Below are 14250 nucleotides of genomic sequence, written 5' to 3'. Positions count from 1 at the left end.
AAAGAAAAATGTACCAAGCTGAACTTCCAAGGACTGTAACTCCAAAGTGACCTCTCAATGCTGAGAAGTCCAGAGCAGCTCCTGCTGTCCATCTCCTGAACTGCTGTGCTCATCATTTCTGCAGTTAGTGTTAGAACAAGATAGAGGGAGGACATTCCAGAGAAACTGGTAAGAAGTTGGTTTCATTTAGCATGCACCAGATATTGTTCCAGAAAGCTGTTAGTGTTTTATAAACAAACTTATCATGACATTTGATAAGGGATAAGACATTTTAAGAAATAAAAATGTCCTATGAACTGTGTGTTCTCAATGTCTTCATCTCTGTTCAGAAGCTTTGCTATGAAATCAAATGCTTAATTCTAGGAAGTCTGAATGCCCACTTGAAGACTAGTTTTTCTTTCTGGGACTTCTTAATTAAAACTCCACCACATTTTTCAATAAGTTCAAGAGTGCCTGTCAAAGTTGCAGAGTATATATATATCTAAGAGTATTTACTTTTTCTCAACTTCACAAGGCCCTCTAACTTTATTACCTTTGACCCATCTCTGGTCTGTATTTATTCAAAATACCATATCTACCATAGTTCCAGAACAGTCCTTAGGGTCTGTCTCAGCAATGCAGATTTCAGACCTATTTTAAAGAGAGCAGGATTTTTTCAACAACTAATGCAAAACTGGAAGCAATTTGAAGATAGCTGATACAGAATCATCACCTACCAGAATTTTGCTAGCAGGACCACTAGATGCATGAAAAATGTTATCTAGGCATATCTAGTGAAAGCATTCTACGTGTACTATGTAAGATATGAAACACCAAAATATGCTTTCAGTTTTGTCTATTAATATTTTTTCCATAATATGTCTATATGAACAACTTTACTGTAAGGGCCATAGTTGAAATTGAAGATCTTTTTGTAGTTTTTGTTTGTTTGTTTTTTACATTTACATTGATTCCTAGTCTGATCCAGATATTCTTTAAATATTCTTTGCTTCATCTGAAAGAGACAAGGCTCAGGATGGGGGAAGTCTTGTAGTTGTATATAACCAGTTGGGAGAAAGTAAAGAAGATTCTTCTCAGTGATACTCAGTAAAAACATTTTATTTATCCTCATGGTAGTAAAACAATGGAACAGGTTGTCTAGAGAAGCTGTGGAATCTCCATTGTTGGAAAAACTGAAAACCCAACTGACAATGGTCCTGGGCAGCCTTCTGTGGCTGACCCTGATTCAGAAAGGGAGTTGGACTAGACAGTCTTCAGAGGAGCCTTCCAGCCTCAAGGGCTTATATCTCAATGTTCAGGACTAATGTTATGCAACTTCTCATAGACTCAAAAAAAAAAAAAAAGCAGAAACATTTCATCAAAAATAGGTAATCCTCAACATCAAGTTACTTTCACCTGTTCACCAGGACTCAGGACTCTCGGGTCCTTTTCTGCAAAACTGCGGAAGGTTCCTGTCAGCCCACCTCTCCAGCCTGCCAAAGTCCCTCTGGGTGGCAGCATGACTCTCTGGTGTGTCAGCCACTCCCCCCAGTTTGTCATCTGCAAATTTCCTGAGGGTGTCCTCTGCCCCATCATCCAGGTCATAAAATACTTCTAATATCATTTTTCTCATGGACAGTATACTATTACTGAAACTGAGTTTATTGTGCCACTTGAGCCACTAAAATGTTTTTGATAGTTTGGTAGGAGAGTTTAAGGGGGTGGAGGGGTATTATTGTTGTGTTGGTTTTTTGTTTTTTTTTTTTGACTTCTTTAGTGCTCTATCCTGCACTGTCCTCCTGAAAATTAGTCACACACACAATGTCATAAAATACATTGTTCTGAGGAAATGCAGGTGATGACCCTTATCTCAGATAACTTGCAAAAATATTATTTAAGTAATGTCATATGTATGAATGTTAAACAAAAAATAAAGAAAACAGAAGCCCCCGACTAAAAATGAACCACCTTCATTCATCCACTACATGGCCACTTAATTTTAGCCTGTAAGTTTACAAGCTAAGAAGTAACTGTGAGTAGTTTTAAGTTTCTTCTTTATGGGCAGAAAACACATATGTTACATGATGTTCAGTAGTAAACATCTTAAGAATATGTATGCAGTCATTAAGTTAATCCATAACAATGCTTCTACATGTCATCAAGTAAATCACCTCGATTCTTTAAAAGTAATCATGCAGACATGAGACAAATGTGTAAGCAATTCCACTTCATTTGGAGCACCATTTTCTTCCTCTTTTCTTTGTTTGACTCTCTTTGTCTCCATTAGACTAATTACCAGCCAAGTGCCCCTTATAAGAAGAGATGCCCAATGTTAGATATATGATTTAATATTAATAAAAGAAAAATATATTGAATGTTGACATCAAAAATATTCTTGATTTTCTTTCACCTAAAATAAAATTCTTATAACACAACTTCCTTTCAGTACATGTACTAACTTCCACATCTGATTGTGAAATCTCTAATGTATTCTAAATGAGTTTACATCCAAATTGTGTGCCTGAAGAAATCACAAAAACCTGTGTATTTATTGAAAGCATAATAATTTAAGATTTGCCACTACAGATTTATAACTGTAGCCCAACAGTGCCATCCACTGCTTCACCAAATAAACTTCCAATTATTTCATCCTCACTGGATTTTAGGGAAAACATTACAAACACACACACACACACAAAAAATAAATGTATTTTGCTAAGGTTTTACATGGTAGTTTTCAGATACAGATGAAAATAAAATTTGTTTAAATAAGCCAGGATTAAGGACTTTCATTAGAGAGTAGTATAAGAGATTACTAACTGTGATGATAACTAAATCTGAAATACTAGATTTATCTTGGTGGTCTTTCTAGTATTTCTTAGTCCCCTCGAAGGACATTAATATATTCTCATTAAATATATCTACTTTTTTGGTGATCTACCTCAAGGTGTGAACACTAGTGGAATTTACTTAGGTAGAGTACTGAACGCTATTGGTTTTCTGTGTCTGGGCTTCTACTGTCTGACTGGATAATGGAAATTAGCTGTGACTGCATGCCTAACATAGTCTCTGTATTTCTGCTTTCTGTTATCTGCCATCTCTAGCATAGGAATTTTCATAGCAGCTTGGTAATAAGTTTTAAGTACAGATTCATGAAATAAAAGACTTTTTTTTTTCTTTTTCTTTTCTAATTTCCTCAAATCTTTAATGTCAGAATCTTTCTTTATTTTGAGCTTTTAGCAGATCCAAATAGGATGTGAAAACTTTCCTCCCCCCAAATCTCTGTGTTGGATTTCAAATGCCTTCCTCTGATGTTCTCAGTCTATCTGGCATGACCTGGATTTTAGCTGCTACTACAGGTCTGAGTTAATTTTACAACAAAGTTTTTTTTACCAGCAGTTAACATAACTACTTATTTTTCTCACTTCAGATTGCCTCTGAAAGCTTATGATTCAAATTTGATTCTTAAAGTAATCAAATTGCCTGGCAAAAACATTCCCACATTCCCAAGACTACCAAATTGCAACCATTGCCAGTTTTAGAAGTCTAGCTGCACTTTTTTCCTTTCCAACGTTATATTTACATGTGAAAAGAACAAACTTTAGCAATCTGCTCTTGCAGAATGAAAGTAATCTACTTACCAAAACCAGTAAATTACTATGATGTGAAATGTTTTCAAACCATTGTAAAGAATTTATTTGTTCTTTTGATTCAGTTCTATTGCTAATTGACAAAGAAATGGAAGTTACTGACCCATGTATATTCAGTGCCTCTCATAGAAACTTTTTGGAAGAACATTCTGTCAATGAAATGTCTAATTGTCCTTCAGGACATCTTTCATGGCTGGGTGAATGTGACTCTTCAGACTCAGATTTTACCACGTGCTTTTCTTACCTCCAATCTTCTGTGCTTGAAGACTCCATATTAAGGAGTAACAGCACTCCTTCAACTTTAGTTGAACACAACAACACGTTCCATTTTTAAATTTTCTCCACTCTTCTTATCTTTCATCTCTTCTTGACTGCAGGAGTCTGTTCTCCATTATGTGGAGACTAAGTGGAAATATATAGAATTATTAAATGAAAAAAGTGTTTAATAACATTTTTTTAGTGGAGTAAAGAAGCCCAAACTGAACCAAATGTGTCTAAAAATGCAAAATGAAATTTGATTGCTTCTACTGAGGAAGGTGTTTTCTAACAACACTGAAGAAAGGTGTCTAGGAAAGGAAGCCAAGTACTTGACTGGAATCAAGGGCCATTATTTCCTCAGTGCTGCAACTATTGCAGCCTTGAGTCAGAAGATCACAGTTAGAACCCCTTCTCTCCCATTCTTCCACTCATGCCAGTAGAAGACATGACAGGCTTTTAGGCAATGACCTCTCACAAGGTGAAGATGTGTTAAGATGACAGAGGTAGATTGTGAGAATCTCTTCAGTATAGGTGATTCCTGGTCTTTCACAGAGTTAACAGAATAGCTCAGTACAGACTATAAAAATAAAGGAATTAATTTCCAATAGTGATGTATTTTCAATATAGTAAAGTATTTTTCTTTGTCTTTTTATATTGCACTACTTAAATTTTGCCACTAAAAATGTATTCTTATATCATATCAAAATTATCATTGATGTTTTATGTAAATACTAAGATTTGTACACAAGAAAAAAAGTATGTATGCATGCACTGTCTGTTCTGTATCCATTTAAGCACAGTGAGTTCTTCAGTGAGGCCTTATTTTATGTATTTCTCATTTACCTTTGAAACACACACAAAATTATGGTACAACAAACTGGAAGATCTGATGAGTTGTGCGAGGTACAGACAGGGGTGCAGAAACACCTAATGAAAGCACTGTATTAAAAGCCAAATACATTGTGAGAAGTTCTCAAATATACCAGTAAACATCATATCAAGAAAACCAACTTGTTAAGAATTCCATCAGCCAGCATATTATACGTTTCCAGTTACATAATTAATTTTGTTTTTCATAGCATGTATGCTACATCATGACACGATTTTTTTTCTTATTCTTGTATGCCTTAAATGTGTATCTCCCTATATCTTTGTGTATGAACATAAATATCATCTACAATACACAAACTTTTGTAGCTGAAAGCACTATGCATAATGCCCGAAGAGGGTTTCATTTGTATCTGTTTTGCCATATAACACAAATCACTCACTCCCGTGTCTTCAAAAAGTGAATCATGTTGTCAAATAGCATCTCAGCTCCACTCTGGATAGAAAATATTGCCAATGCTTGTAAATTTAACTTAAGCATAGCATTTTTTCAAATATCCCTGAAGTAGCATGGAATTTTTTTTGCTCTCTGGCAACCTTTGCAAAGCAGAATGAAAGACATCACTAACACCACACTGAAGCTTAATGGGAGATAAAATACTGTTCTCCTTTTTCCTTTACTATTGCTGCTAAGATTTCTGTGAGTTAACTTTCCTTAATATACACACAGGCTTTCTACCTGGGACAGTAATTACCATTCACCTATTTCAGAGACAAAGTAATGGAAATCTTGTAGAAAGTCTCTTTGAGCTGTTGTAGTCATAGACTCTCAGACTCTGCTTTATCTTCTGTATCACTACTACGTCACTTTTTATCTGCTAGACAGTACGAAACAAAGAGCTTTTATAGCTGCAGCTATTAAAAAATAAATAAATAAATAAAAATAAGTGTAAAATTCTGCCCCCAATCAATCAAATAGAAAAATTTTGATTTTAATTTTGCATTTTAGGTTCAGGAACTAGGAGCTCATTTTTTCACAAGATTTCACAACAAATAGGATCACTGTCTTTTGCAACTAGATTATAGCTCTTTAGCAGAGCTAAGAGTTAAACACAAATATTCCAATGTTAGGGCCACACTGCTGTCTCACAAATGTGAATATCCTGTGGGTGCTGCCCTTTGTCTGATGTTGCTATAGGCATTGATCTACACAGAAATAGAAACAGTTCCTCCCACCAGTTACTGTTGTTGCTGAAGTGAAAATGATGCATGCCAGTTCTAAAGATGTGGTGATCCATGTGAGGATGAAATGAAATTTGCACAGAAAAAAAAAGAATCAAAGCAGTACACTGAACTAGTTGGGACTGCACAGTAAAAGACAGTGTAATTAAAAGTAGATCTAGATATTCTGATAAGATTATTATATTTACAAATTTATGATTTATGTAAAATGGGGGCTATCCTTTTAAGAAAGAGTTATAGAAGACATCATGTCATGTATAGGAGGTTTTGCCTGTGTAAAGACTACATAAGGTCTTCCTTCCATATGTCTCAAAAGAGCAGAATTTCATTTGAAATGATTAACATTCCAGAAAACAAAGATCATTTCAGACATTTTGGCAAATAAGTATCTCAAGGCTTTTGAGTCTTTCTTCTCTGAATAACTAGTCTTAATAGAAATTAAAACAGTTATTTTACTATGGGAATTTGGATAGTTACTATAAAATCATTTTAAATGTACTTACTACACCTGCATTTTCTGTTCTAGAGAATTAATTTTTTTTAACTGTCCACTCAGGATCTGGTAGCAAAACTTTAAGTGGTGAGGGAGAATAGTGCCTTCTAGCAAAGATATGATTTACCACAATTTGGCCATAGAGAGGAAGAATTCAAAAATTAGAAGTCAATCCATAAAACTACAGATAATTTTTTTTTTTTTTTTTTAAATCCTGAGGTTTGAACCTGTCTCGTGGATTGGAGGCTCTAATTATTAGGTAAAGTTTAGAAAGGTTGGTGTAGAATACCCCAGTACAGGAGCTAAGATCAGGTTTCTCACATGCCAGTGCATTACCATTGGGCTACTAGCATGCACCAAGCATCTGTGTTTCTAAAGAGTGTTTCATTTCTCCCCAAGGCTTTCTCATTGTTAGCTTTCTCAATTAGAATATTTGTGAGCTGGAAGCTAAATTAAGCCTAGTGTATGTAGGCACGGTTCCTCAGTACAGGGTGTGCCTTTGTAGAAACCTGACAACTTTGATCCTGTCTTTGAGCTCCACAAGCAGATAGAGTCAGAACATGGCTTTTCCTGTAGAATGTGTGCTTGTTTTAAGTATTTCAAACTTGAAACTAATCAAAAACTTTCAAGACAAAATCCAGACATGAATGTTGAGAGATTCCTTGTTTTTCATGTATGTGTTATCTTTTAAAAGTTGTTATCAGATTCTATTTTAAAAGCATTGAATATATCATTTAACAGAATTCATTTTTTCGTTATCATTTCATACATATTTAAATTCAATCCCCTTTTACTTCTTACCTTACTAATTACATTTTTTCTATTGAAACAGTTTGATTACCCTCTTCAGTGGCCTGTCTTAAGAAACCTTTGCTTACATGTGAATATTTTGAATTAATGATAAATGAAATTCCTTTTTGCTGTCAAAACTAAATTGTAAAAATGCATTGCATGGCTTTGAAAATCAGTACACTCTATTAGCAGACCTGTCAATATAAAAAGTGCATTCCATTTCCACCTCTTGCTCTAATAACCTTTTCTATGTTACTCAGAGGCAGTTCACATAATCAGAGTATATTGTCAGCTTACTGGAGTTGGGGAAGCATGAAATGAAAATCGCTTTAATATTGATCCAATTCTCTTACTTGCAAGTGTCCTTGATGTCCTTTCCACTGAACAATAACTGTTGGTGTGATGTAGTTATTTTTGTGTTGGCTATTACTGTACTTTAGTAAAATGGTAGGAAATAGGAATATTTTATTGCTCTTAATTATTTTTCTTGTCTATCATTGCCAGTTTAAGTGATCCACAGCACATCAGGAAATTCGGTTTCTTTCTGCAATTTATCAAACTATAGTATCCACTGAGAGGCTACATTTCAAACTGACAGGGATTTGTAAAGGTCATCAGTCATGAAATATGAATCCATTCTTGTGTGTACAAGTTACAGTGGCAAACTACATCTTAATCCAAATATAAACATTTGGCTGGTTTAAGTTCCAGTTAGAAGGACTTCTAGTTGCAGTCAGACTGAAGACTGACCTTCAGATGTGTGAAAATGCCTTATAACATCTACTAGACTGGCCATATCCTGTCACCCTCTGGCTCATTATGACCTGTACTGAATCAGTGCAGTTTCTTTCTCACGAGCTCAGAACATCTGAAATCTCAAATAAGTATAATACTTATGACTAATAAAAAATAATTTAATATCACTCAGAATCTTAGTTTTCCTATCTGTAAACTAAAGGAAAAAAAAAAAAAAAAAAAAAAAAGTGCCCAGCATAGTAACTTCATCCTTATTTCTATATAGGACCTTTTATACTGATACACAACAATTTAACCACAACTATTTATTGCTAAAAAAAAAATAATTAAAAAAAAGTCTCTTGAGAAACACGTTAATTTTGTCCTTGCTTTTATTCTCAGTCTCCTCATCATTGTCAGTCTCATTGTTACAATGCAAGACATCTGAGAAGTTATAAGAGTATAATGTATACAACAATAAAGTATTTATAAATGACTCACCTAGAGAAAATGTGGTCAGATAGCAGGTATAAAAATTAGACATAGAGGAAAATGTTTGGAAAGTCTCAGATTAAATTTTCTATTTATCTATTACTTATTATTATTATCTTATTATTATTACTTCTTATCTATTACTTCTTATTTATTTATCTATTAAAGAATATAAAAATATGTTTTGGTTTTGCTTTTAGGCAAAAAGTAATTTCCAAAATAAATACATGCAATTTTTAATTTCTACACAATTTTTCCAGTTTTTCCCCTTGTTTCTTGAATGATCTTTGATAAGGAAAATATGATTTAGATCCCTCTGGCTTTTATTAAATCTATTAAAACCAGCCCTCCTTTAATAAGAGTCACTTCTCTGATTCTCCAGGGAAACTAAATTATATGCCAGTCAAAGCTGCCAGTTTCAGAAACACATTGCAATTTAAATCACAGCCCCAACAGACACAGGTGGGGACAGTTCATCACAATATGCCAGCAATGTTCTGCTCCTCCAAGGCTCTTGAGCAGACACAGAGATACCTGGTCCCCTCTTCCCATGGAGTGAACTCAGCCCTGGAAGGGCTGGCTCTGAAGCCATGCAGAAAGATATTGGGCCAGGGGGAGTGGTTACCATGTCGATTATTTAATCTTTCTGGGTTTTGTAGAGGTCAGTCTACAGACTGCCAAGCAGCTGCTCTCCATAAATGTGACCGCTGTGAGGGTCCCGGTGCCTAATCGAGTTAGTAAAGATTAGCAATGAAAGCAGGATTTTAAACTGTTATAATATATAAAACAGGAAGATTATCTCCTGAAATGTTTTATAAGTATTTTCAAGTATTAATCATATCAAATGAAAAAAAAAAAAAAAAAAAAAGAGGGGGTAGTTAATAATGTTGCATTTTAATTTAAGCTTGACTGTTCCTGTGAAAGTTAGAGTTTGTATAATAAACAAAACAGTACATTCAAAGTCTGTTGATAAATTTTACCTGTGATATAATTTCATGATTTACATCATCACCTGTGAGATAGTCTCCTGTGAGGAACTAATTCTGAATTCCTTTATTCAATAGCATGTTAAAATATACCTCAGGTTATTATAACTCAGGAAAAAATAATAATAATAATTCTACAGAGCAGTGCATATATGTGACCTGTAAGAGAAGAAAAAGCAATTTTATCCTTGAAAGTTTCTGAGGAAAGCTAAGCTTCACAAAAACTGTACTTTAGATTCTATAAAAGAGAGTTTTTAATTAAATGCAGCATTTTACTGTAAAGAGAACAGACTTTACGTATGTCAAAATGCTTCTTTAGAAGCCACATAAAACTGTAAAAGACAATATATGAAAAAGCTTTCTTACAGAAAAGAAGAACACCATCCCATGGAGCAGATTTCCAGATGTTTGGAAACATTAGAATTTCCTGTCAGTATATTTAGGTAACATTAAAATGAGGTTAACTTTCCATTCTGCCATCTCTCTTCAAAGATCAAAGAGCGCTCACTGCATAAATTGCCTTATCGGTAATTCGTTGAAGTAAACTATGGAAACAACTTTATAAGAAGCAGTAGTCTTCTTTTGTTGGTTACAGTATTACCAAGCAAACTTTTCTTAAAATTAACCATGTTATTACCTCACTATAAGTACGCTAAGTACAGAGGAAAAACAAAACAAAACAAAACAAAAAAAGCTTTGAATAATAAATGCACAGCAGCAAAGATGGAAGCAAAAACTCCTCTTCAATATTCAACAAAATCGTGGTAATCAGTGTAAAGTCTAACAAAATCAACTTACATAATAGAAGTGTAATCAACAATACGTTATTTTTGTACTGCTTATTTTAAATGTATTTAGGGATACCGTTTATGGGTTTGGACACTAACAGTAACTTTGAAATTCAGACTGTGACCTCAGAACCTGTTGTGACCTACAGCATTGATTTCATTGAAAACTGAGAAGCAAAAATTCAAATATTACAATAAAAACAACAAAATATTTATTTAAATATTGCATGTATTAGATGATTCTAAAAGCTGTAGCTACTAAATAACTTGAGATCCTCCTGTTCTTGCAAAATTATTAGATTTTTATTTTCTTTATTGTTGTTACCAGGTTTGTTAGTTGTTTTTTTTTTTCTTTGTGGGCTTTTTTTTGGTCAGATTACTAGTTTCTGTTACTTTTTAAGGAAAATTAAATACCTGAAATTCGTAATTTTTTCTCGGTGCTATACAGGTTTACCATGCAGCTCACATATAAAATACATACCTTTTCACTGAAGTCAGGATCTTGCAGATGAGTGCTAGTTGCTTTCTTTGATTTCTGTTAAAGATTAGCTCTTTTCAGTTATCCTAAAGCCAGTTTTTACCATGCAATGATCAAGATGATAACAGGTGTAACAAATGATGGATTAAAAAAAAAAAATAAATTAAAAAAAAAATCTTATTTAGTCTTATACATACGTTCTCTTGAAATACATTTATGACAGAACCTTCAAGTTTCAAGACATTAGGGCACTAACTTCAGCGGGACTTCAGTGAGAGCTGGCTTATTCCTTTAAGTTCTTTGCAAACTGCTGTTTTAAGAAATATTTACCTTCTTATTTCATGGTTTCTTTCTAAGTTCCAGTCTGGAAAAATATCCTTTAATAAGGATCTTGCTTCTTTGAGCACCGATAGCATCTGCCAGTTCCAGTTCTGAGCACCCTGATGTTAAAATGTTGCTTTCTTCAAATTATATTTAATTTCTTTTTTCTTTCTCTTATTTTAAAGCATTTGAAACATTTTCTAATTAGACTTAAGAACTGACATTAATACAATTCCGTATTATATTTTTAAAAAGAAACTTGGTGTGTCTTGGGAGCAGTTTGAAATTAAGTATCTGGAAATGAATTCCATTTCATAGTAATTTTGCCATGACTTTAAAAAATAATTTGAGTTTTGATTTTTTACAAACATGCTGAAATATCAAATATTAATTTATTCATCACTCCTTTTTATATCATTGTTAACAATACTAGACATAGTTTTATGTCATATAATTTTTTATTCAGTTTGTTGTCTGTTTTTAAAGAGACAAGTTGTTTTTCTTTTTACTCTTATTTTGAGAGCTCCTCTTATTTTATAACCTTTTTGAAGTCATCTTGAAATTTAAAAATAGAACATCTGTGACAGATCTGTTTTGAACATATTTCACATTTCAGGATCCAAGGAGATCTGGTGGTCTGTGGTATTCGCTTGTTAATTTCTTGATGAATGGGTAGAAAGGCCAAGAAGTGCACTCAGTACAGCACGTCTTCTGAAGATAGATGATCTCAAATAAATTCTATTCCCAATCAGTTTTTGATTTGTTAGGTGTTAAACCATTTCTTTGTAAGGACAGTGTTTACAAGCCTTGTAATGAGACAGCCCTGTGAGACCTTACTCTTCTTGCTGTAATTTTGATAAATGGAACTCTAATTCATAAAGGATATAGTGATTGAAGGGCAACTCTGGGTCTCGTACACTTTCATTTAGATAAATGTTTAGTACAGTACAGCAAAACTGAGGTGCACTCAACAAAGTGATAAATTTAAACAACAGCCAAACCAGAGCCTTTTCCATCACAAGAAAGAAGCACTATTTACTATATTTCTTTTAGATAAATGTATGTTTAATATTATAAACCAGAATGGCTTTTAGAAGCATTTGTCTTGTTGCTCAGCTCCAAATTTGCCAAACTAATTTAGTGCCTTCTCCTCTACCACATTTCTTACACTGGTGTATAGCAATATTTCTGTAATCTGGTAACTGGAACCCTCATCACAAGGGATTTAAAAGGCACTAAATTTCAGGTTCTTCTGCTGATGCATCTTAGTAATAATGTGAACTTTTTTCTTGTGACTGCATCTCTTTGTGCATAAATAATTCAAAAGGATCGTCACTAATCTAATCAGTTACTACAGAAATGGTTGAAACTATTATTATTCCAGATTAGTACTTTTGAAGTAATTTATTTGAATATTATTACGTCTTATAAAGCTCAGAAACTTCCATAACACTCACTAAAACTACCAAAAAGGAAGACAAACATATTTTCCTGCTTCCTTCCTCCATTGTGTTAGTTCAGCTCAGATCCGGTCTCCTTCATTGTCAAATGCTTCACACTAGGAGCTATTACCTGTGTCAAATGCTGAACTCCCTTGTAGTAAGCACAAGCAAACAAAATTCCAATAGTAGTTAAATACTCAATACAGTTCTGATGTAATATAACTAAAGGTCTGTTACAGCACATTACTCCATTATGTTTTCCAAAATTCCTACAATTCTTACTCTTTTTTTGTGAATTAGGGAAAAAAATATAATTGTAATTTGAGTGAATAGTTACAGTTAGTTGCACTAAATAGTGTTAGTATTTAGCACTACATTTTCACTCATTATGCAAGAGAGGTAAAGATCACAGCTTAGTAACTGAACACAGCAAATATATTGGTATACCAGCATATATGTCAACATCAGTAGTGCCTTTATCACTATCAGTAACAGCATTGTCTTCATGGAGATAGCAACAATTAGGAAGACTAGAGATGCTATCCTTAATTTTGAGCTTAATGAAAAACTGCTTTTTTTTTTGTTTGTTTGTCTTAACCATGTTCTGTAGCTTCAGAAATAGCAATTTGGATAATAACAATAATATAGAGAAGGTTATTTTTAGACTTTAAAATGTGAGGTCTCAGTTTGTGGTAGAGTCTGATATCAAGTGGCATGTTAATAGTTATCTTCAAACAGAGTAAACACACTAAAGGTAAAATATGTCTCCAGAATTTTTATTTATAAGCTGTGATTCTTATGTGCATGAAGTAATTAAAAGACTCATAAATATGAGTGGGAAATAAAAACATAACACCTTCCCCACTGTTTTTAATAACAGAACTGCCTGACACATCAATTCAATTCCATGCATGTATCTTCACTAACCTATCTGTTTACTATATTCCAGTTAATTGTCCTGTATGAATATGAGGCCATGAGTTTTAATGCAGTTTACCTCATCACTTTACATCTGCCATAGTAGCACTCATCAAGCTCAGGCATTATGGCAAACAATCAAAATGAGAATAAAACTTTCTACCAACAAAGAAACACTGTGCCTACCTTCTTCTTACTCTTTATTGAGATTACCAGTCTCCTACTTCACCTTTCTGTCCCTCCTGTCTCCCAAACCAAAATCATGGCAGATTTTGAATTCCCAAAAGCATCTCCTTTACTTAGAGTAGGTGGTTTGAGCTCTGAGACATCAGTCAGAGTCAGAATACCAAGAACCCAAGAGACACTCCTGCTGAATTTCTTGCATGTTGAAAACTAATGGAAAAACATAGAACATAGAGCAAAAAAACAATTATTAACAGCAAGAGGGTCTTTGTGAAACAGGGTTTGTATTTTACTCAAGATATATTTTGAAAGACAGACTAAGGCTGTGTATTTTGTAGACCTTGATAAAGACCTTTTTCAAACAGCTGTTTTATTCTGTATTTTTCACTAGACTGTGGTTGTTTAAAATACTGTTCAGCTAAGTTTACAACACATAACTTTTTTTTAGGCACTGAAGAAGATGTAGTGAAGTCCAAGAAAACTTTCCGAAGTCAAGCTGTGGTAAATCAGAATGCAGAAACGGAGCTTATGCTGGAAGGAGACGATGATGCTGTCAGTCTGCTCCAGGAGAAAGAGATTGACAACCTTGCAGGTAATTATGATTTTTCATTACAACTAAGATAAAAGTCTGTTTTTAACTTGTTAATTCTGAACCTTTGCAGTTA

General features: G+C 33.7%; 1 protein-coding gene across 15 annotated transcripts in view; it reads left to right on the top strand.

Moving 5' to 3' along the window:
- The window catches only part of NBEA (neurobeachin), a 509188-nt gene that overhangs the window by 326053 nt on the left and 168885 nt on the right, over positions 1-14250 (top strand). For all 15 annotated transcript variants that reach the window (XM_038174546.2, XM_072032602.1, XM_072032605.1 and 12 more), the window contains one exon: positions 14034-14177. In XM_038174546.2, the coding sequence (XP_038030474.1) occupies positions 14034-14177 (144 nt within the window). The remainder of the gene's footprint in view (positions 1-14033; positions 14178-14250) is intronic.

Source organism: Anas platyrhynchos, chromosome 1 (assembly GCF_047663525.1).
Source record: "Anas platyrhynchos isolate ZD024472 breed Pekin duck chromosome 1, IASCAAS_PekinDuck_T2T, whole genome shotgun sequence".
Classification (NCBI taxonomy): Eukaryota; Metazoa; Chordata; class Aves; order Anseriformes; family Anatidae; genus Anas; species Anas platyrhynchos.
This window is presented reverse-complemented; position numbering and strand designations above follow the sequence as displayed.